The sequence below is a fragment of the Cricetulus griseus genome, chromosome 7, assembly GCF_003668045.3.
Source record: "Cricetulus griseus strain 17A/GY chromosome 7, alternate assembly CriGri-PICRH-1.0, whole genome shotgun sequence".
Lineage (NCBI taxonomy): Eukaryota > Metazoa > Chordata > Mammalia > Rodentia > Cricetidae > Cricetulus > Cricetulus griseus.
In genome coordinates this window covers 86,036,020-86,057,352 of record NC_048600.1, presented here as the reverse complement: position 1 = coordinate 86,057,352, position 21,333 = coordinate 86,036,020, and the positions used below count along the sequence as shown (strand labels likewise).

At 43.9% G+C, this 21,333-nt stretch overlaps 3 protein-coding genes across 13 annotated transcripts in view; 2 read left to right on the top strand and 1 right to left on the bottom strand.

Moving 5' to 3' along the window:
• Positions 1-20: 20 nt before the first annotated feature.
• Positions 21-8,068, top strand: Med31 (mediator complex subunit 31). The gene is made up of 4 exons (XM_027426845.2): positions 21-190; positions 1,187-1,264; positions 1,536-1,632; positions 7,251-8,068. Exons 1-4 carry the CDS (start codon positions 163-165, stop codon positions 7,441-7,443), a joined length of 396 nt encoding a protein of 131 aa, XP_027282646.1. The 5' UTR covers positions 21-162; the 3' UTR covers positions 7,444-8,068.
• Positions 8,069-9,001: 933 nt separating this feature from the next.
• Positions 9,002-11,684, bottom strand: Txndc17 (thioredoxin domain containing 17). Its single transcript, XM_027426846.2, has 4 exons — positions 11,393-11,684; positions 10,840-10,921; positions 10,177-10,252; positions 9,002-9,353 (listed from the first exon to the last, which is right to left on the bottom strand). The coding sequence occupies exons 1-4, from the start codon at positions 11,535-11,537 to the stop codon at positions 9,285-9,287; spliced, it is 372 nt and encodes a 123-aa protein (XP_027282647.1). The 5' UTR covers positions 11,538-11,684; the 3' UTR covers positions 9,002-9,284.
• Positions 11,685-11,743: 59 nt separating this feature from the next.
• Kiaa0753 (KIAA0753 ortholog) overlaps positions 11,744-21,333 on the top strand; it is a 51,653-nt gene continuing 42,063 nt past the window's right edge. For 3 of the 11 annotated variants that reach the window (XM_027426841.2, XM_027426839.2, XM_027426840.2), the window contains exons 1-2: positions 16,678-16,816; positions 20,980-21,156. Coding sequence is in view for 6 of the 11 variants with exons in the window: in XM_027426835.2 (XP_027282636.1) it covers positions 16,724-16,816; positions 20,562-21,156 (688 nt within the window). In the remaining 5 variants the exon portion in view is untranslated. Of the gene's footprint in view, positions 11,963-12,134; positions 12,195-15,257; positions 15,970-16,673; positions 16,817-20,561; positions 21,157-21,333 lie in introns of those variants that run through there. The other 8 variants (XM_027426837.2, XM_027426834.2, XM_027426835.2 and 5 more) reach the window with 7 other exon arrangements.

Here is a 21,333-nt window from a genome sequence, read left to right as displayed (position 1 = left end):
AGATAGGCGGGGCCTCTCTCCTCAGAAGGAGGCTGTCTCCGCCCTCGCGTCCCACATGCCCCGCGACCGGAAATAAGAGCCGTGGCTTCCGGATCCTCCCTCACCATTTGAAGCCGCGGTTGGGTCGGGCTGGTTGTGTTCGCGTCTCTCTCCTCTCTGGTTATGGCCGCGGCCGTCGCTATGGAGACAGGTTCGTGGTGTCGTGCTCCTGGAGTCTTCACCGAGGGAACGGGTCCTCCCCCCTTCTCTCCGGTTTCCCCGCGCCGTCTTTCGGGCTTAACCCGGCATCCTTAAGGAGTTGGGATCGGTGGGGGAGAAGGCGGTGTTGTCTCTGATTGTGGCCTGTGTGAACGACATCTTTGCTCCTGGGCTGCTCACACCTCCACTCCCTGGCTCGCGGGCCGGGGTGGGACTGAGGGAGAGGACCGAGCCCTTCAATTGTCTGCTCTATGGAGCTTTTCCCGTGAACTTGCTTGAAATGTTTGTAACGTGTATGGTTCTGATACGGATTACCGTCTCCTCCCCGCTGTTTAATCATTTTGCATCTTGCTTCCTGCTTTTATTTAGCACTTTGTTTTTGTTTAACTTAATCACTGTTAGTAGTTGTGGTTGTAACGCTAACATTGGGGGTGGCACAGCTATTACAGACCAACCAGTGATCTCTGTTACCATCCTCCCATAGTGGCCTTAAATAGCCGTTTCGTTTATTTTTCTCAACTAACTTTAGGTAATTTATTATCTTTGTTTTGTTTTGAAGACAGGGTCTCACTATGTACTACTGCCTAGCCTGGAACTGGCTATGTATACCAGGCTGGCCTGGAATTCACAGAGATCCTCCTGCCTCCCCCTTACAAGAACTGGGATTAAAGGCATGCACCACTCGGCTTGTTTTGTTTTAAACCAGGCTCCACTCTGAGATTTCTAAGGAAATCTCTCCTGCAGTTTGGTATTTGTTTCATAAATTCATTCCTATGGGGGTGGGCGGTGCATGCCGAGGTCAGAGGACAACTTGCAGGAGTCTACTGTTCCTGCAACCCTGCGGGTTCCAGGGATGGAGCTCAGGTCATCAGACTTTTCTGTGAGCACCTTTACATGCTGAGCAGTCTCACTGGCAGTTTGTTTTTGTTTCTACAAATCATTGGTATCGTGACTTTTATTTTGGGTGTCTTTTACTTTTTTCTCCTAGATGATGCTGGAAATCGACTTCGGTTTCAGTTGGAGTTGGAATTTGTGCAATGTTTAGCCAACCCAAATTACCTTAATTGTAAGTCGAGTACATCATTAAGTTGAGTAGCTAGCTGTTAATGATTTCTGACAGAAGAGATGGAATTCATAATAGTATTTACTTCGGTATGTTTGAATGGGATTTTACTTTCGATGGTCTGTAGTTATTAACTGAGCAAACAAGGACTTGTGTTTTTTAATTCCTTGTGTTTTGATGGTAGGAATGTTAAAAGAGCTACTTTATTGTAGCGATTACAAGTCAGTAGTCCAGCAGTTGGTTGACATACAGATTGTTTCTTTATGCCTTTCAGTTCTTGCCCAAAGAGGTTACTTCAAAGACAAAGCTTTTGTAAATTATCTTAAGTACTTGCTTTACTGGAAAGAACCAGAATATGCCAAGTATCTAAAGTAAGTTTAATTTTTATAATCTTAAATCTGTGTATACTTTATTATAAATACGAAGTGCTTATATTTAGCAGTTTTCTCGGTGTCAGAATGGCAAACTATGTTTTGAATTTTTCTGCTTTTAGTTCATGTCATGTCATTGTCATTTCTAATTTGAATTGTTACAGTAATCTCACTTATTTCTGCTGTCATTCTTACCTCACTCCCTTCAAACCAAACAAAGCCAAACAGTTGTCTGTCAAAACCAATTTACTGTCTTAGTAGTATAAATCAGAACATGCCACTTCTATTCATGTAGGATAAAATCCAGTAACTAGTTTTAGAGTAAGACTCTGATTTGATTTGGTCTGTCTGAACTTGTCATTTAGCATTCCCCTTGTCTCTCTGGGTTTCTAATGCCTTCCAACCTATAAACTACTAAAATGTAGTGGTATAGCCATAAGCTGAAAATGAACATATAAGAAGTGGTGTTTTCTGGGAGTCTTAGACTTACTGTCTTCTTTATAGTTTCCTATGTGTCAAGTACTGTGCTAAATGTATCGTGCACATTAACTCACTGTAAACAAAAGAAAGACAAACATGAACACTGTCAAGTTGTTTGATAGACAATTGTGAGAAACATCACAACTACACAGCTATCCCTTTGAATGGTAAAACAAAACCTTGAACTCACCCCTCTGCTTTGTCTTAATTAAAAAAGAAAAACAAGCTGGTACACACCTTTAATCCCAGCATTTGAGAGGTAGAGGTGGAGGTGGATAGATCTCTGAGTTCAAGGCCAGCCTGGTGTACAAAGCTACTTCCAGGACAGCTAGGGCTACACAGGTAAACCCTGTCTTGAACTCCCCCTCCCCTAAAAGGGTGGACAACAACAACAACAACAAACCCAGAAATTTTAGCCTGATGCCCCTTTAATCCCTGCTCTCAGGAAGATCCGGCAGATCCCGGTGAGTTTTAGGCCAGCTTAGTTATGTAGCAAGTTTCAGGCCAGTCAAGGCTACATAGACCCTATCTTAAAAATTAGAGGGAAACATTTCAAGCCTTTTCTTTATATCCTAGTCACTTTTCTGAATTGATCCTGGACTGCCTGTAGAACAGATTGCACCGGATTTGCTCTTTATGATGCAATTATTGATTCCTTTAGGAATCTGAAGGAGAGACTTTTAAGTTATTAGGCTGTTATAACAGTGCTAGCAGATTTACAGACTGGGTATTAAAAGCCTTAGTCACCTTCAATTCAAGTTCAGTCTTACCAGCAGAATTGTTGGATGATAACTAACTATACTCTGGTTGGAGGCCTCCAGCGAACATATGTCACTCTATTAGAGGAAGCTTACTTCACTGATAGCCAGAGATTATAGCCAGAAGGACAACTCTTCCTTATATTGTTATCAGACAGACCTCCTTGTTTATAGATTTTTTTTTCTATTAATCTGTGCCCTCTTGGAGATAGTAGCTATAGATGTTTAAACTCAAGAGAGATTGTGAATTAACCCATGTTGGTCAGTTTCATTGTTATCTGCACATGATTTTAGATTTTTAAAATAATTGCCAAAATTTAAAGATGGGAAGGTTTTATGTAACAGAATTCCAACTCTTGGACCTTGAGAAGCGCTGAGGCCTTCTTTTTTATAGGTCACCAGTTGATTGCAGCTGAGGAATACTGTCCCTTCTAGACTTCCCAGCATGTGGCCTGCTTTCTGATACCTAGTACATGCAGCAGCAGTCTTTCTCTTAAAACATCTGTTCTCAGGTGCCTTCAGTTTTTTAGTGCCATGGTTTCCAGTATTTTCAGGAACCCTTCGATTATCTGGCATTTCAAAAAAAAAAACTAAATATAAGCCAAGCCAAGTGGTATATGCCTTTAGTCCCTGCACTTGGAAGGAGCAGAGGGAAATCTCTAGAGTGAGAGGTTAACCTGGTTATATAATCGTTTATATAATGAGACCCTGGCTCAAGATAAAATAATTTGGGAGAGGGGTGGCTAGAGAGATGGGTTAGTGCTTAGAGCACTTGCTGCTCTTGCAGAGGATCCAGGTTTGTTCTCAGCACCCAGTGGTGGGTCACATCTATCCAAAATTCCAGCTCCATAAGTTCTGATGCCTTTCGGCTATGAAAGCACTATACATACATGATAAGCAACAAAATGCCCATGCATATAAATAAATACAAATTTAAAAACTAAACATAGGCCTTCAAATGTGGTCAGGGTAACACAGACCACATGGCATTTTTCTTCCTTGTGATAATTTAAAATAGGTTGACTATACTGTTTTTGAGTGGAAGATGTTTGGGAGTCAAATCGTTGAATTCCTGGGAGCTTTATACCAACTAAAATCCACCAGTTATTTTCATGAATTGAATGCTTTCACTTGACTTCTCTGTTTATGTCTTGGTTACTTTCCAAAAGTCAAAATGTGAGTCTTTCCATTTGTACCTCTTCTATTTAATCCTGTATACTTGGAGTTAGTGTGTTGTAGCCTGTCAGAATATGTGTAGTCTAATGTATTAAGAATGTTGTTTCCTATAAAATTGACAAGGAAATGATCACTGCCTAAATTCTAGTTACTGACTAAATGCTACTTAAGGCCATTTACTTGCAGGTTATATTATTTTGTATATAAAGAAACTGAACTTAAGAGGTTTAAATGTCTTTAAAGCTACCTACCTGATACTCAGAGCTGAATCTTTTAAATTACTGATGTGCCATGAAAGGGAATTAGCTAGTATAGTGGGAATAGGGCATTCTGGGCTAAGCTATTACAATTACAGAAAACTCTTTATTTGAAATATAAAAAATAAGCCATTACTGGAAGAGAAGCATAGCATTGGTTCTGCAGTGGCAGCCATAGCCATTCCTACCCCCCACCCCTATGTGCCTCCCATGCCTCCTCCTTATTTTCCTATCACCTTCTCATCCCCTTTCCTCCTTTTAAAAGCTCCAGGACAAAATTATTATTAGCATTTACAAGAAAATACCCCAAAGGAGGAGAATGGAAGGAGTTAAGCTGACATGGAAGGCAGTGGGACAGAAGGGAGGCAAAGAAAGTATGGAACCTCAAAGTGTTAGGGAGGCATGCTTAGCAGAGAGATAGCAAGAAGAGAAAGTAGCTTTCTCTTGACTTTTCTGAGTAATTCTGAAAGAGGCAAAAGCTGCACTGGAATGAGACTGCCAGGATCTTCATTTTGATAGAACATTAATGCTCATCTACTCTGTATCCTATGGACCCCATTAGATTCTGTCTCTTGTCCTATTAGTGTCCTGTATCTAGTGTGGCATCCGGTCTAGGTTTATATGTTACATTTTGTCATCCTGTTTTCTTAGTCTTGAATTCCTTGTTCTCTCTGCCTCCCTGTCTCCTACTTCCCACTTAGTCTCTCACTCTGTTTCTCTTTCTGAGGCTGACCAAACACTGACTTGATACTTTGTTACTTTGTCCTTCTTGGTTTGTCATAATCCAGAGACAGGTGAAGTCTGTCTTATTAGTAATGTGAATTTTGATCCATTGCATTAGGTGGTGCCTTCCAGATTTCTCCACATCAAGTTACTGTTTGGTATTTAATAAGTAACTTGTGGGGAAAATACTTTGAGACTATATAGACATCTTATTACATAAATTTTATTCACTTTTTTTTTTTTTTTTTTTTTTTTTTTTGAGACAGGGTGTTACAGCCCTGGCTGTCCTGGAACGCTTTTTTCTAGATCAGGCTGGCTTCCAACTCACAGAAATCCTCCTGCCTCTGTCTCCTAAGTGTTGGGATTAAAGGTGTGCACCACCACCTGGGAATTTTAGTGTTTTTTAATCAAGTAATAATTTAGGTTAGCCTTCATCTTCATACATGTGTCATTATACTTTGCTCCCATTTGTTCACTTCTCCCTAATTTTAGCACTGTTACAGATACTTGCCTCAGTTTTTTTCTGTGGAATTTTCTATCATTCTATATTTACTAGTTAGAATTCTATAGCAAGGAAAAACATTCCCTTGTTACTCATTCAGACATGTATATCAGTATCAGCTTTTGATTTTTTTTTTTTTTTTTTTTTTTGGTTTTTCGAGACAGGGTTTTTCTGTGTAGCTTTGGAGCCTGTCCTGGCACTCGCTCTGGAGACCAGGCTGGCCTCGAACTCACAGAGATCTGCCTGCCTCTGCCTCCTGAGTGCTGGGATTAAAGGCATGGGCCACCACCACCTGGCAGTTGGATTCTGGTTTTTATCCTGTGATTACAGTCATCTTTTCTTGGCTCTCATTCCAGCAGGATTGGCTGCTGAGCACCTTTAGATCGGCTCTTATGTACTTGTGACATCCCCATCCATGATTAGCACTTCTTTTTGACATGTTGTACCCTGCATTCATGCTGTACTTTGTCCATTCTAGCCCTGGAATTAGTTGTTTCAAGGAACTCTGGAAAATGCTATTTGAGAACAAAGCTCTAGAGACTTAAGTGTGCTCATTGATATTACGGTGTTTTTGTTTGTAGGCCCTTGTGCATACAGAGCTAGGAATGGTATGTATGTATATGTTTGCATATGCACACATACATATCTATGACTATTTCTGTGTGTTTGTGTTAAAAGCCATGAGGATGGAGCTGGATAGGTCATTAGGTTAAGAGCACTGGCTGCTCTTCCAAAGGACCCAGGTTGATATCCAGTACCCACATGGTTGCTTACAACCATCTAGTCCTAGGGGATCCAGTGCCCTTTTCTGACACTCATGGGCACTGCATGCCTGTAATACATAGACTTACATGCAAGGAAAACACCCATAAACATAATTTTTTTCCCCCTGAGACAGGGTTTCTTTGTGTAGCTTTGGAGCCTATCCCGGCGCTTGCTCTGGAGACCAGGCTGGCCTCGAACTCACAGATCCGCTTGCCTCTGCCTCCCGAGTGGTGGTATTAAAGGCGTGCGCCACCAATGCCCGGCGCCATAAAATATTTTTTTAAAAAGGCCACGAGAACATACTCTTTGTAGTTCCAGCTCAGTGACACAGCACTTCCCCCTCTCCTTATCCTTTTTTGATAATCATGTATTTAGCTTCTTTTTATCCTATTGTACTGCTCAGTCCTAGAATATACATGATTTCTTGTTATAATTCCCATGGATAGTTAGAGCACAATATTTGTTCATGGTTTTCTCAAGTTTCCTGAGTATTTACTAAACATATAACTATTTTCAAAGTCTTCAGAGCCAGTGAGATAGCTCAGTGAGTAAAGAAAGGTGCTTGCCTGCAAGCCTGATGACCTGAGTTTGATTCCTGGGAACCCTTGGGGACCTCCACAAGTATCCCATGGCATGTCTTTACTCTCCTTTTCACACAAACACTAAATAAATAAATGAAATAAAAAATTTTAAATTAAAAAGTGTTCATGTTCCTCACTTGGAAAATTAAAAGAGAACGGTTTATCAATTTTGACATTGCTTACCAGTTTACTGGGTTGTGTGGTCTGGAAGTTACTTAAAGGTTTCTGAACTTTAATTTTGTGTAATGTTCTGAAATAACATGGTGGGAGTAACATAAGAAATTGTAGGCTTAAGATCATTTTTAGGGGAGTATCTGAATTAGAACTTTGGATGCCTTAAATTATGTTGATAATTAACTTATGAACTTAAACCCAGGTACCCTCAGTGTTTACACATGTTAGAACTGCTCCAGTATGAACACTTTCGAAAGGAGCTGGTGAATGCTCAGTGTGCGAAATTCATTGATGAACAGCAGATTCTACACTGGCAGCACTATTCCCGGAAGCGGATGCGTCTTCAGCAAGCCCTGGCAGAGCAGCAACAGCAGAATAACACAACAGGAAAATGAAGAGCTGGGGACAGACCTGGCTCTTGGGACATGTATATAATGTATTGCTATTGTACAGTACTGGTAAAGGAAGATTCTTCCTGCTCACCTTTATTATCTAGCACTCAGAACCATTAGTGTTATTTTTGGTCAACAAGCTTTATATTGTTAATAGATTATTTCTGTTAAACCAGAATTGTTCTACTTTGATTTCTGGGGATTTGTATATTTCCTTTGCATTTAACAGAACCAAGTGAATAAGAATGTAAATGTTAGGTGTTATAGAGCAGTTTAAGAACATGGGTGTGACATACAGTGGTACCCTGAGCCAAGTCATCTCTAGGAACCTTACTGAGATTAGGTTCCATATCCCTGTCTCACCTCATTTTCAGGAGAGGGGTCCTGGAACCAAGGAGCTTTAAACTAAGAACAAGGACTACATCAGAGTTCCTTCTTTCTGCAGTAGAGGACATATTCAATTGCTCCCTGCTCTGTAAGATAGCTGACATAGTAGTGGCAGGGAAAGACTGGTCGTTATGACTAATTGGACTCTTGTCCTTCAAGGTGAGCCTAAAATACCTTTCTTTGGGAAGGTTAGCATTTATTTGACAAGTACCACAATAGAAACTACCTTAAAATGTTTCTACTTCAAGATTTTTATTTTATGTGTCTGTGTGAATTGCTTGCATATATTTGCATCATGTCCCTGGTGTCCAAGGAGGCCAGTAGAAGAACATCCGATCTCCTGGAATGAAGTTGAAGGTGGTTGTGAGTCACCATGTGGTACTAGGAACCAAACCTGGGTCCTCTGGAAGAACAGCAAGTACTGTTAACCACTGAGCCATCTCTCTAGCCCTCATTTTTTCTCTTTTTTTGAGACAGGGTCTCACTTTGTAGCCCAGGCTGCCTATTAACTTAATCTCTTGAGTACTGGGCTTACGGATAGCTACTAGGTCATGTGAATGTTTGGCCTACACAATGTATGTTTGTACCACTTGCATGCCTGATGCTCTCAGAAGACAGTATCAGATTCCCCTGGGTGTAAGATACAGTTTTGAGCTGGGCATCGAACCTGGAAGAGCAGCCAGCACTCTTAACCACTGAACTACCTCTTCAGTCCACATTTTTGTTTTGTTTGTAGAATTAGTTGGGCTTTTCATTTGTGACAAGGTCTGGTTGGTACTGTACTCTACCCTTTCTTCAGATTTGTGATTCTCTTAGCCTCTAAAGTGGAAAGATTACAGGTGTGCATTACAATGCCTGACACAATTCTTTTTTGAAGAAATTGAGATTTAGACAGTAACTTGCCTTGGCTTGGAGAACCAGACTGTCTCATTCCAAGAGAATCACATTCTAGACAGTTGTGAAACAAAACTGGCCTGAATTAAGCATATGCATTCCAAGTGTCTTCTCTAAATGGTTTAGGGAAGTTCTACCTTTCAAGGCAGGAAAGGGTTTTGCAAATACATAGAATTTAAAGTCCTAATAGCTAGACTTGGAAGTTAGCAAATTACGTCTTATCTTCAATATTTCCTCTGAGCTAGCACTGCCATACTAAAGATGTATGTTACAAAGCTAATTGGAGGTTTGTATTTTAATTCTTTATTGTTTAGACATACACTGATCAATTCAAAGCAAGTATGTGGCTTCTTTTAAGCAAACCAGGAAATCAACACACAATTGTGATCATCAAATCTTGTTTGTTTGTTTTTGGAGACAAGGTTTCTTTGTATATCCCTGGCTGTCCTGGGACTCGATCTGTAGACCATGCTGGCCTTGAACTCGCCTATCCACCTGCCTTTGCTTCCCAAGTGCTGGGATTAAAAGCATGGTCTACCATCACAAAGTGCTATCATTAAATCTTAATCTTCAGAGAATATCATTTCCACGAGGTTGGCCTGAGAGCACTCAGATTCCACAAGTTTTTGAGGCTGTAAAAAAACAAAACAGAACAAACCAGTTAAGTTTTAACACTGCTATGAATGTTACCAGGGGTGGAGTGAATTCTACTTTAAATGACGTTTTTTGAACACAGAAATGTTGCCATCAGAAACTATCAGCTAGCCGGGCCTGGTGACACACACCTTTAATCCCAGCACTTCAAAGACCAACCTGGTCTACAGTGAGTTCTACAGGACAGGGCTACACAAAGAAACCCTTTCTTGGGGTGGGGGGAAGAGCTATCAACTAGTTATAACAAGCTTTATGAAATAGTTAAGATATTTGTCTTAAGATGAATCATTAAAATACTTGGCCCAAAGGGCCTTAAACTTCCATACCAGGAAGCCCCATAGACTGAAAACAAGAGATGGCAAGCCCAGTGCCATTTCTTTCCCTCTCTTTAATTTAGGATCCTAGGGGCAGGGCTGAAATAAAGGGAGCGCCCCTTTAAACCTTAAAAATGGAGTTAGAAAGCATGACGTAGGTGCTTCCAGGAGTGAGTCACCTTTCTTCTGAACACAGAATCTTAACTATGGCTAGAAAGCATTAGTAACAGTTCATTGGATTGGCTGGGGAATGGGTACCAGCTTGTTTTGTGATGCATTATGAACAACAATGTGATGTTGAAACTCAAATGCACTTGGGAGGCAGTCAGTTTGAGGCCAGCCTGGTCTACAAAGCAAGTTCCAAGACTGTTAGTTACAAAGAGAAACCCTGACTGGAGGGGGGGGGGGAGTCATGATCTTTTCAAACAAGACTAAATAACTTGAGTTTTAACTGTATTATAGCCACTACATAAAGGTAGATACTCACGGTTCCATATTTAAGTAGTGTAGGCACTGCAGTTACTTGCAGTTGTTGTCTGAAGTCATTATTTGGGTCTTTCCAGCTATTCCAAAAAGAAAAGGATCATGAAAAATACTATTTGGTTTATTACAGATTATTCAACAGTAGATCTATATTTAGTATACTAATAATTACTGCTTTTGTTAATGTGTAAACATTTTGAAGATTGAAACTTACGTATCATCCTCTACAAAGTTTACATTTAAAGTGTGGCTTAGACAGCCAGGTGGTGTTGACGCATGCCTTTAATCCCAGCACTTGAGAGGCAGAGGCAGGCGGATCTCTTAGAGTTTGAGGCCAGCCTGGTCTACAAGAGCTAGTTCCAGGACAGCCTCCAAAAGACACAGAGAAACCCTGTCTCAAAAAACCAAAAAAAAAAAAAAAAAAGAAAGAAAAAGAAAATGTGGCTAAGATAAAACAAAATGTAAAGTCAATAGATTCTGATCTTATTCCAGACCAAATTCATTGATGGTATTATGTGGCTGAACATAAATGTTAAATTTGCATTCAGTAATTCTAATTGTTTGGCTTATCAGACATTACCTAAAACAGAGCTTGAGCATTTAAATATGAGATCCCTTTAGCCTAAGTTTTTCCGAATCTGGAGATACGGTATACATGATCACTTACTAAGATTTGTCTCCTACTTGGCAGTAGATGAACACGCAGTCTTCAGTAACACTCTTCAGCCCCTCTCGAACCACTGGCTCAGCTTTTTAAAGAAGTTAAAAGTAATTACACATCAACTGTGACAGCCCGTGCCCTGCCCCCACTTCCCCTCCCCTTACTTCAGTCTTGGTAGACTTTAACCTGCAGTAAGAATGAGGATGTTAAAGTCAGGTGTTCTCTTTTGAACTCGAGAATCACTAAGTCGTAGTCCTGACTGTCCTTAAGACACACCCAGAACATCGGAAAGCATACAACGGAAAGACGAACTCGCGAGTCCCGTAAGACACTAATTTTTGGAGAACTGAGAATTTTAAAGAATCAGGTTCCAGTCCATGAGACCCACGAGGTGGGCCACCCTTGGGTGGCGAATAAGGACCTAATGTTCCCGTAGACCCTCAGAAGAGGGTCTACGGGAACAAGACCATCTTCGCCGTCACAATCTCACTTTCTGGCTTTAGTAGGGGCCTTCTTCCCACCACTGGTGCCGTGCAGCAACCTGCAGTCCCGGTCTCACCTTCCACGCAGTCCGGGCACCAGCTCTTCCCTTCTGCATCCTTAGAGCCGCTGAAGTAGGCAAAAATTGTCTTGCCCTTGTGCTCCTTCACAGCCTGGTCGAACTCCTCGAAGCCGGACACATTCACCTCCTTGCAGGTGGCCATGGGTACAGTCCAGAGAGTGGCGTGGAAGGCGCTCTGGAGTCCTGCCGCCTCAAGGCGGAGCCCAAGTAGGGCGTGGACAAGTTTCCGGGTAGGAGGTACCGCTGGAGCTGTGTGGCGCTACGGGAGCCTCCGAAGGCCATAACTCATTAGGACAATCATTTTGGTCTACTGGAGTTTCTTTTTGGCGCCAACTCCCTTCTGACATCTACACTTCTGACCTGGTCTGGTCCCCACCTTGGCCTTATGGGCAGTGACTACAAAACTGTTCGCGGTACAACACCTTGATCCTCAAATGGCTCAGGAAACTCAACGGTCCCCAAGCGGCCACGCTCCTGTTGCCATGGCGACTGGGCGAGAGGCCGGAAGCTAGGCCTAGCTCGGAGTTGCCTATCCGCCTTCTGGTCGCCGCGCCTCGCCCAGGCCAGGTGGGCTCGGGCGGGAGCTGGGGGAATTCTGGGAAGCTGCTTTAGGCAGACGGGGGGGGGACAAGCGAGAGGAGCCCTTGCCCCGGGCTTGTCTTGCAGCTCCTCCCCTCCAATTTACCTTTCCATTCGTCAGGCTTTAGGGGGGCCGGGGCTGGGGGCGGTGTCCGGGACTGGGCGGGGGCACGGAGAGAGCTAGGAGGCTGAAAGGCAGCGAGGGCCGGATCCGAGTGCTGTGAGTGTGTGTACGGGGCACGCTGTCTAGGGGAACAGGTGCAAAGCCCGAGGTTGCGTTGGGGAAAGGAATAGTCCGGGAGCTGCGAGCCCGGCGGTGGGCCTCGGGGCCCTTGCCCGAGCTGCGCAGGTGTAGGCTGGAAGCGAAGATGCCGGCTCGTTGCGTGGTGGCCAGCAGGTCGCGGCGGCGTGTTCGGGCCCCGTGGGCAAGGAGGTGGGGTGCAAGGATGTCCCGAGGCTATGGAGTAAGGCGCCGGGCAAAGTCTTCGGTGCGGCGGATGCGCCGTGCAAGCGTAGGGAGGCTGCACGATGGTCGGCGGCCTTTGAGGAGGAGACGAGCGGTGCTCCCTGGGATGAACAAGGCCTTTGCGACACCTGGGACTGCAGGCTCAGTTGAGGCAGCAATGGACCCCAGGGCAGTGTGGGTGAACGGGGCTGTGGGTGAGCCGGAGGTGACTGGGCCTGCTGGGTCTGTGTGGGTGACCAGATCTGGGAAGGAGGAGCCAGACGGTAGTAGTCCACCAAGCTGTGAGAGAAAAGGTCGACCAGGAACACTTGGCCATGAGAGCATCCTGGAACTGTGGCTGAAGGTGCAGGCTATGCGGGTAGCTTCAGGATGCTGGGAAGGAAGCAGAGTGGAGCTCCTTCCTGTTCCTGAGGGAGAGGGCCCAGTCGAAAAGGGTGTTCCCGGGCAAGCTTCCTGGGTAGAGACCAGCCGAGGTGGTGTCACAGGACCCTGGGTGAGAGGACATGCTAGGGCATTCCCCCGGGCCTCCGGACTACCCTCAGCTAGGGGAATAGGGGCAGGTTGTGAGAGACTCTCCATCTTCTGTAGGCAGGGACAAGCTGGGAAGACGTCTCCTGCTGTGGGTAGACCTGCGGTAGTGGAGAAGATAGGCTGCACTGCCTCAGGCCCTTGGGAAGAAAGACAAACTGGGGGGGTTCCTGTGGCCATTGGATGGTCTGAGGCTGTGAGAAGGTCCCGACCTGGAGAAGTGAGGGAATGTGGGGATAACCCAGGTCCATGTTGGGGAGGGCAGTCTGTGCAGGTTTCTGGGGCTCTGGCAGAAGAAGCTGTGTACGGGCATATGTTACGGGAAAGGGGGCAAATTGTAGGGCCCCCTGATACCTTGATGGTACTACCCAGGGCTGCAGAAGATGAAACTACCTCTCAGGGGCCCCCAGGGTTGTGGCAAAGGGGACAAGAGGTGGAAGATATGGGTTCTAGGTGTATTCCTGGCCTGAGGGCTATGGGACAGATGGTAGGAGTGCCTTGTGCTAGAGAAGAGGGAGCTAGATGTGGAGGTGACCCTGGGTCATGGGGAGCTGCCCAGGCTGAGGAGCTAGAGGCAGGTTCTCAAGGTGCCCAGGGCCTGTGGGGCATAGAACAGGCAATGGGAGCACCCAGGGCTTTGGGAAAGGAGGCAGATGAAGCAGGTGTTCCAGGACTGTGGGGAACAGGACAGCTCCCCGGCTTGCAGCCTGTGGTGGTGTCAGGAGACAGGGGAGAAGAAGCCAGCTATGATGTTTCGGGCCTGTGGGCGAGGCAGCAGGCTCTAGAGGCCCCTCTGGCTGAGGCATTACCAGGGCCAGTTATGGAGGAGACACACAGTGGGAATCTAAGCCTGCAGGAAAGAAGGCAGGTCATGAGGCAGCATGAGACCCAGGGGCCTGACGCTTTAGGGATCCCCGGGACTGTGGATCAGGATGCCAGTTATGGAGCTCTCGCATGTCCGTGTGGGAGGAGGCAGGCTGTGGGGGTGTTTGAGACAGTTGTGATGCCAAAACACAGGTATGCCACAGAAAGAGTACCCTCAGCTCTGGGTGTACCTGCTGCCTTGTGGGTGTGTCAGGAAAGCAGCCCTGTGGATGCTGTGAACCTGCAGGGAGGGACTCATGTTACTTTGGGGAGGCCCATGGTTCCTGAAGAGTGTTCTTCTGTGGTAGAGGATACTGAGTCTAGGACTCTCTCAGGTTCTCAGGGAAGGAGACAAGCTGGTGGGGTTCCCATGTTTCCTGAGATACCTGATTTTCTGGCAGTAGAGCCTGGATCTGGAGGTTTCTCAGGCTTGTCAGGAAGGAGACTAACTGTAGATATACCTGTGACTGCAGGGGTATCCCCTTTTGGTGTGGGTGTGGCTGCCGGGACATCTAGTTCTGTGTGGGAGCATGTTAGCTCTAGGAGAGTCTCAGACTTAGCAGAAGGTAGGCCACCTACAGGGGTATCCATGACTGTGGGGCTCCCTGAGGCCATGGGTGATGAGACACTAGCTGAGGGTTTACAAAGAAGACAGTCTGCCTCGATGCCTGTGGCTGCTAGATTTGCCACTATGGGAGTGCCCACAGCTTCTGGGCTCTGTGGGCCTCACAGGGTGGTGGATAGTGCCTGTGGAGAAAGCTTGGGGTTTTGGCAAAGAAGACAAATGACTGATTTGCCAACTGCTGCCAGAGTCCCTAAACCTGAGATGGAGGCAGGCTCTGAAGGTGTCTCTGATCTGTGGAGGGGACACAGTGGGACAGTTCCTGAGGTAGTGAGGGGGACATTGCATCAAGGGATGCTTGCAGCTGTTGGGGTCGGACGTGTTCCTGCGGCAGTGTGGATGACTGGCTGCCCTGGAGAGGAGGCAAATGGAGGTGTCTCTGACCTGACAGTGGTTAGGAGACAGCCCACTGAGGAAGTAAGGGCATCAGGGGAGGAAACAGGGAGTAGAGAGATCCTGGGACTTTCAGGGAGGGGCCAGGCTGTGGGGATGTCTTACACCCATGAGCTTGGTGCCAGGATGTGGGGCAGTCCAAGATCTGTGGGGGAGGCAACAATCTATGAGAATATTCCCAGAGTATCTGCAATGAGAACAACTGTGCCTTCAGTTTCAAGGGAGGAAATAGGCCTTGGCCATTTCAGAGATAATCTGCAGGGGAATGGGGGCAGAGCTGTGGGAGGAGTTCCTGAAGCTAGAGAGAGAGTGAAGGATTTGGGAGAGAGGAGGGAGGGTGGATTGAGGGGCACCTGCCAGTAGCTTTGTGTAAAGCAAATTGGAAATTGTCCTGGGATTCTTGGGAGGGAAGAGGTTGGGGAATGATTTGTCTTGGGTATAAGTGAAAAAAACAGATTAGTTGTAGGGAATCTCATGATTCCTGGAGAGATACTTTGTGGCAACAGGTGTGCAGGGAAACAGGTGTGGGGAGACTTCTGGAAAGATGGGGAATGCATTGCAAGGAGAGGGCTATCCCAGGACTTTGTATAGGGAATGGTGGGGTGGGTGTCCCTGACTTGTGTGTGAATGTGTGTGTGATTGATGACTTAAGGTGTACAGCCCCAACTCTGCAGCTCATGCTGTGGCTTCAGCCCTGTGATACTCGCACGCCAGCTGGCATTGCCTTACTTGTGTGCCTCCTGTCTGCCTCTTGGATCATGTCTCTGTAGTCTTAGAAACAAGGAGTTGTGTACAGCTGCCCTATGTTCCTTCAAATGCATCTGCCTTTAAGAGGATCCAGTCCAAACTTTGGATTTATTTTTTTTTTTTAATTTAAGCTAGCTTTTTTTCTCTCTTAACCTTGAATTTCCTAGTTGATTTACTATAGGATTCTTTGAGAGAACAAATTCTTCGGTGTACTTAAAACTTATAATTTCTCAGAAAATTGTTCAACACAACCATGTTGAGTTAAATTGTTTACTGTGTACAAGTACTGATTTTGGGAAATACAAGAGTGACAAAGCCCTCAAGTCTCAAGGATCCTTGTTCAGCTGGAAAGCTGAGACACAGACTTTGAAATAGGTAAATAACTATGTGTGAGGACATGGTTAACCCTTGAATGGTAGGGCCATTCAAGTATGTTCAGTATCTTCAGAATAGAAGAACGAGGGTGGGGTTCTTACAGCTTTCTCGATTCTTCAGTAGCTGTGGGCTCACTGCCAATGTATACAGGGTGTGGATGATGGTGCACTAAACATCTAGATTCTTCAGTAGCCGTGAGCTCCCTGCGAATGTATATAGGGTATAGATGATGGGGGAACTAAACACCTAGAGAGCCCGTTCGTTCCACTGGTTAAACCCCAGCTTTACTTAGAGTCACTCAGAATTTTATCTGAGCTACTTAACAGAGGAATACATTGTGCTTTTTTGACCAGCCATTAGGATCTATGCAAGTAGAACATGTCCATGAAACTGTCTAATCACAACAATAGTTTATCATAAAAGAACTAATGTCTTACTGTAGACTCTTGAGATTTGAAGTGAAAATGGTCTGAGGGACTATCATTAAAATAGTAGCTCCCTATTCTTTTGAAAATGAGAATGTCAAAAGTGGTTGCTTTAATAAATATAAGACATAAACCTCTTTCTAAGCCGTTATTCTTGCATGAGTTTACTGTAGGTTCACTCTGGAATGCTGCTACATAACTCTGCATGGGATTGTGGGTTGCTTCATCTGGTTTTTGAAGATTGTGGCGCTGTTTAACTTTAGACATGTTTAATTTAAGGGAGATTTGCCTGATTACTCTGTGATCACTGTTCTTCACCACCTGATGTGATGGGACCAAGCCAGCCAGCTTCTACCTGTGTTCACCTAGCATCCGGTATCCAACTAAATGGGAGGAGTGACCTCAGGAATCTTCAGCCCCAGGTTGTTTTACTGTTTTCCTTTGGATATTTATTACAAAACTTTTGTTTTGTTTTGTTTTGTTTTGAGACTGGGTTTCTCTGTGTAGCTTTAGAGCCTGTCCTGGCACTCGCTCTGGAGACCAGGCTGGCCTCGAACTCACAGAGATCTACCTGCCTCTGCCTCCCAAGTGCTGGGATTAAAGGCATTCATCACCAATGCCTGGCTACAAAACATTATAAAACATAAAGAAAAGTTGAAAAATAAAAAGACATTGAACATTTTGTGCCATTTTCTAGATTCAGCAGTTGTTAATAATTTGCTGATTTGTGTCTGCTCAACCATCTGTCTCTAAGGTTTATGTATAAGCATACCAAAGAAAGCTACAAACATGATGCTTTTTTTTAAAAAAAAAATTTCAGAACACTTTAAAAATGAACTCTCTTACCTAATTGTACTATTATCACACTTAAGAAAATAACTTTAAAAAACCCAAAACTTATGTGTGTGTGTTTCTGAGTGTATGTGCATATGTGTGTGCAAAGTTACTTTTAGAGGATAGAAGAGGGTGGGCGCTGGATCCCTCCAGGCTACAGTGTGAACCCTGGAACCGATTACCCACAAATAGCTATTTAATTGCTCAGTCTTCAGTTGTATGAAAAGTAAGAGTTCAGTACTTGGTTAAAGTATTTTGGGTGTCTAGGCCCAATGATGGATAGTTCAAATACTATGTTCAAAAGTTATAGGTTAAATTTTTTCCCACTCATTTTTTAGTGTAATTGATTTTGGTTCACTGTTTTCTGTTGGTATTCTTTTCTAGGGTTTTCCATTATCTTTATGGAGCTATATCCCCTCACCCCTCCCTCCCTTGTGTTTGTGAAGCATTCACATGGTTCCATTATAAACCTGTGCAAACAGGTTTATTCAGGGCAGCATTGTTCTCCACCCGGTTTTCTTTTATTCTTTCCATCTTGTTCCCATTCACATCCTATGAATAACCCATCTCATTAACCTCCATTTTTCTTTGTCACTTTCTTTCTGTCCTAAGGCCCAGATGCGTGCACATATTCTTTTGGTGTTATCTTTTCTTGATAATACTCTTCCTTCTTTTTTTTCTGAGAAATCTCCCACACCAGTTCCTAGTGCTGTTTCTAAAGATGTCCTCATGTCTTACATTTCTAGCACTCTATTCTGCAGCTGTCCCAAAATTTATTCCATGGCCAACCCTATGTAGACATGTAGGTTGATTTCAGTAACTGGCAGTAACAAACCATGTAATAGTAAGTAAGCCTTTATATGTGTATTGTTGGGAGTATGTCTGTCTTAGTTAGGGTTTTCTTGCTGTGAAGAAACACCATGACCACACTAACTCTTCTTACAAAGGGAAGCATTTCATTGGGGCTGGCTTATAGTTTCAGAGGTTCAGTCCATTAGCATCATGTGGGATCATGGCAGCATGCAGGCAGCTGGCAGCTGAGAGTCCTCCATCTTGCTGGCAACTGGAACTGAATCTAGGTCCTCTGGAAGAACACTAAGCACACATCACTGCCAAGCCATCTCTCCAGCTCCCTGTGGTTTCTTTTTTTAATATCAGTTAAGGAGCCCTTTATACTTGCAAATATTTTCTTCTAGTTCTTTGATCTTTTTTATTGGGGCTTTATATTTGTGTGTTTGTGTATTTGTTGGTTCTTAACCAGGGAGAAATTTTAAAAGAAAATTCTTTTATTTTTTTGTTTCTTTTGAGACAGGGTTTCACTGTGTAGCCCTGGATGTCCTGCAACTTACTATGTAGACCAGGCTGGCCTTGAACTCAGAGATCCACCTGCCTCTGCCTCCTGAATACTGGGATTAAAGATGTGTACCACCAATGCCCAGCTAAGAAATTTCTTTCTTTATTTTTTTCCTTCTTTCTTTCTCTCTCTCTCTCTTTCTTTTTTCTTTCTTTCTCTCCTTCCTTCTCTCTCTCCCTTCCTTCTTTCCTTCCTTTCTTCCTTCCTTTACTTCTTTCTTTCTCTCTGTCTCTCTCTCTCTCTGTCTCTCTCTCTCTCTCTCTTCCTTTTTTTTTTTTTTTTTTTGAGACTGGGTTTCTCTGTGTAGCTTTGGAGCCTTTCCTGGAACTAGCTCTTGTAGACCAGGCTGGTCTCGAACTCACAGAGATCCGCCTGCCTCTGCCTCCCGAGTGCTGGGATTAAAGGCGTGCGCCACCAACGCCCGGCTCTTTCTTTCTTTCTTCCTAGATTTATTTATTTATTATGTATGCCCTGTTCTGTCTGCATGTATGCCTATAGGCTAGAAGAGAGCACCAGATCTCACTACAGATGGTTGTGAGCCACCATGTGAGTGCTGGGAATTGAACCCAGGTTCTCTGGAAGAGCAACCAGTGCTCTTAACTGCTGAGCCATCTCTCCAGCCCTAACATTTTTTTTCTTTTTAAATCTATATCTTTCTGGTTTTCTTTTGTTGTTGTTGTTATTTTCTACTTAGTGAATTGTTCCTACTCCTGCTTTATCACCCATCTCTCCCAAAAAAGTTCCTGAAGTTTTATATACATGCGATTATTTGAGCACATTTATTGTGAGTGTTGGGAGGTCTCCCAATGAAGGTACCATGAGATTGGGTCTACTGAATTCAACAACATGGATTCTTTTACTTGCCTTTCATAGGTAGACCCCTTTTATGTTTTAAAGTCATAAAACTATTTATTTCTCATGGTCTGGTAATCCTAGAGCACCTTACTTAACCTAAGGAAATAATGTAAAAGCAGAAAAACAAAGCAAAATAAAATCCTAAAGACAACCCTATACTAATAATGTACCTGTTAGTGGAAAAACTAGAACAATCTGTTTAATGTAGTTGTAGCTTAGCTTAAAAGGCTAGGTTTTGAAGATTAGAAAATGCAGCTGTAAAGTCGTCTTAAAAACCATCAGGAGCCAGATGTTGGTGGCTCATGCCTTTAATCCCAGCACTCGGGAGGCAGAGGCAGGTGGATCTCTGTGAGTTCGAGACCAGCCTGGTCTACAAGAGCTAGTTCCAGGACAGCCTCCAAAGACACAGAGAAACCCTGTCTCGGAAAACAAAAAACAAAAAACAACAACAAAAAAAAACCATCAGGAATGTGGGAGCATGTTTATGTTTAAATATAGAGAATCATAAGGTCTACCTATATGATGAATCTGGTAAGAACCTAAATCTTCTTAAGCCTGGGTAACTGGACTTTTAGAACAAGGTACTTTTATGGGTGCAGGGTAAAAGGTGTGTCCAATGACCAGATGAAAATCTGGGGAGGACCTAGGGCTAGCAACAGTGGCTTAGGTCTGCTGTGTGGTATGTGCCTGTGGGGCTGTTTCTAGGAATGCTCTAATCCAGGATCTTTGTGTCTTACTAGACTTCAACATCTTGAAACAGGACAGATCTATAGTTGGGAGTTGAAGAACTTACTGGTTGCATGAAGCATTGTAGGGCAGGCTTTGCAGGAGGACCAGTATGCTACTGTTAGCAGGTGGAAGACTGCAGGACTAAATGACTTAGTACAGAACCTTGTATGCGGTGTATGCAGGTGACTGGTTCCATGGGCACACCAGAAAAATATCTTTATATACAGACAGTCTTCTGGGTAAAATATTAGGAACTGGTGTGTGTGTGTGTGTGTGTGTGTGTGTGTGTGTGTGTGTATGTATGTATGTATGTATGTATGTATGTATGTGTATGTGTATCAGCTGTGCAATATGTCATCTTTCTAATGAGAGCTTACTTATATTTCTTAAACCAGCTGCAGTTTAATAGGAATGTTCCTACACATCCCAGCAACTTGGCAGTCCGATACTCTTGTCCACATGCAATTAAAATTGAAAAACTGAAGCACTCATATAATGAATTGTATCATTCTAAAGACTTGGATTTTAGAGACGGAAATGATCTAAGCAGTTCTGTCTCATTTTCTGTCGTATCAGAAGAAAGGCTTAGCTATGCTGTCCACCTAGCCAAAAGAGATGTAAAACGAAGACAGTTTGAAGAACACATGAAAGATCATCTCAGAAGTCATTCCCATAACGCTCACAAATGTGTACATGTCAAGGTGGAAAAGAAGGACTTAAAGAGTCAGGATGTCTGTCATAGCAGCCATCAACCATCCAAAGTAGACATTTCCAGTTCGGGTGCCAAGGTTTATATATATGCATCTCATCCAGGACGATCGGATCTTCCTGTGCCAAATTCACCACCTACCCATGATCCAGGACTTCAGCCACAACCCAAAATAGAGGAGCACAAAAACCTATGGGAACAGAAAAGCCTGCTAGAAGTTCAACGACTCCGAAAGGAATTGAGCAGTTGTATCCATAAAATAGAAGCAGTAACTAAAAAAGGTGAGAAAAACCCAATTCTTCATTTGATGAGATGCCATGGTGTGGGATAATTCAAATGCATTCATTTTGGGGACCCTTCTTCCAACATACACACTACCAAGTTCTGCTGCCTCCTATGAACTGGTTGGTTCAGTAGAACTGAACAACCACTATAAAAGAGTTAGGCTTGGAGACTGA

Excerpts from the sequence above, each read along its gene's own strand:
- Med31 (XM_027426845.2), top strand. The coding sequence starts at position 163 with ATGGCCGCGGCCGTCGCTATGGAGACAG. Across the intron at positions 191-1,186 it reads GGCCGTCGCTATGGAGACAG|ATGATGCTGGAAATCGACTT; the intron begins GTTCGTGGTGTC and ends TTTTTCTCCTAG. Across the intron at positions 1,265-1,535 it reads CAACCCAAATTACCTTAATT|TTCTTGCCCAAAGAGGTTAC; the intron begins GTAAGTCGAGTA and ends TATGCCTTTCAG.
- Txndc17 (XM_027426846.2), bottom strand. The coding sequence starts at position 11,537 with ATGGCCACCTGCAAGGAGGTGAATGTGTCCGGCTTCGAGGAGTTCGAC. Across the intron at positions 10,922-11,392 it reads GTGCCCGGACTGCGTGGAAG|CTGAGCCAGTGGTTCGAGAG; the intron begins GTGAGACCGGGA and ends TTCTTTAAAAAG. Across the intron at positions 9,354-10,176 it reads CACTACTTAAATATGGAACC|CCTCAAAAACTTGTGGAATC; the intron begins GTGAGTATCTAC and ends GTTTTTTTACAG.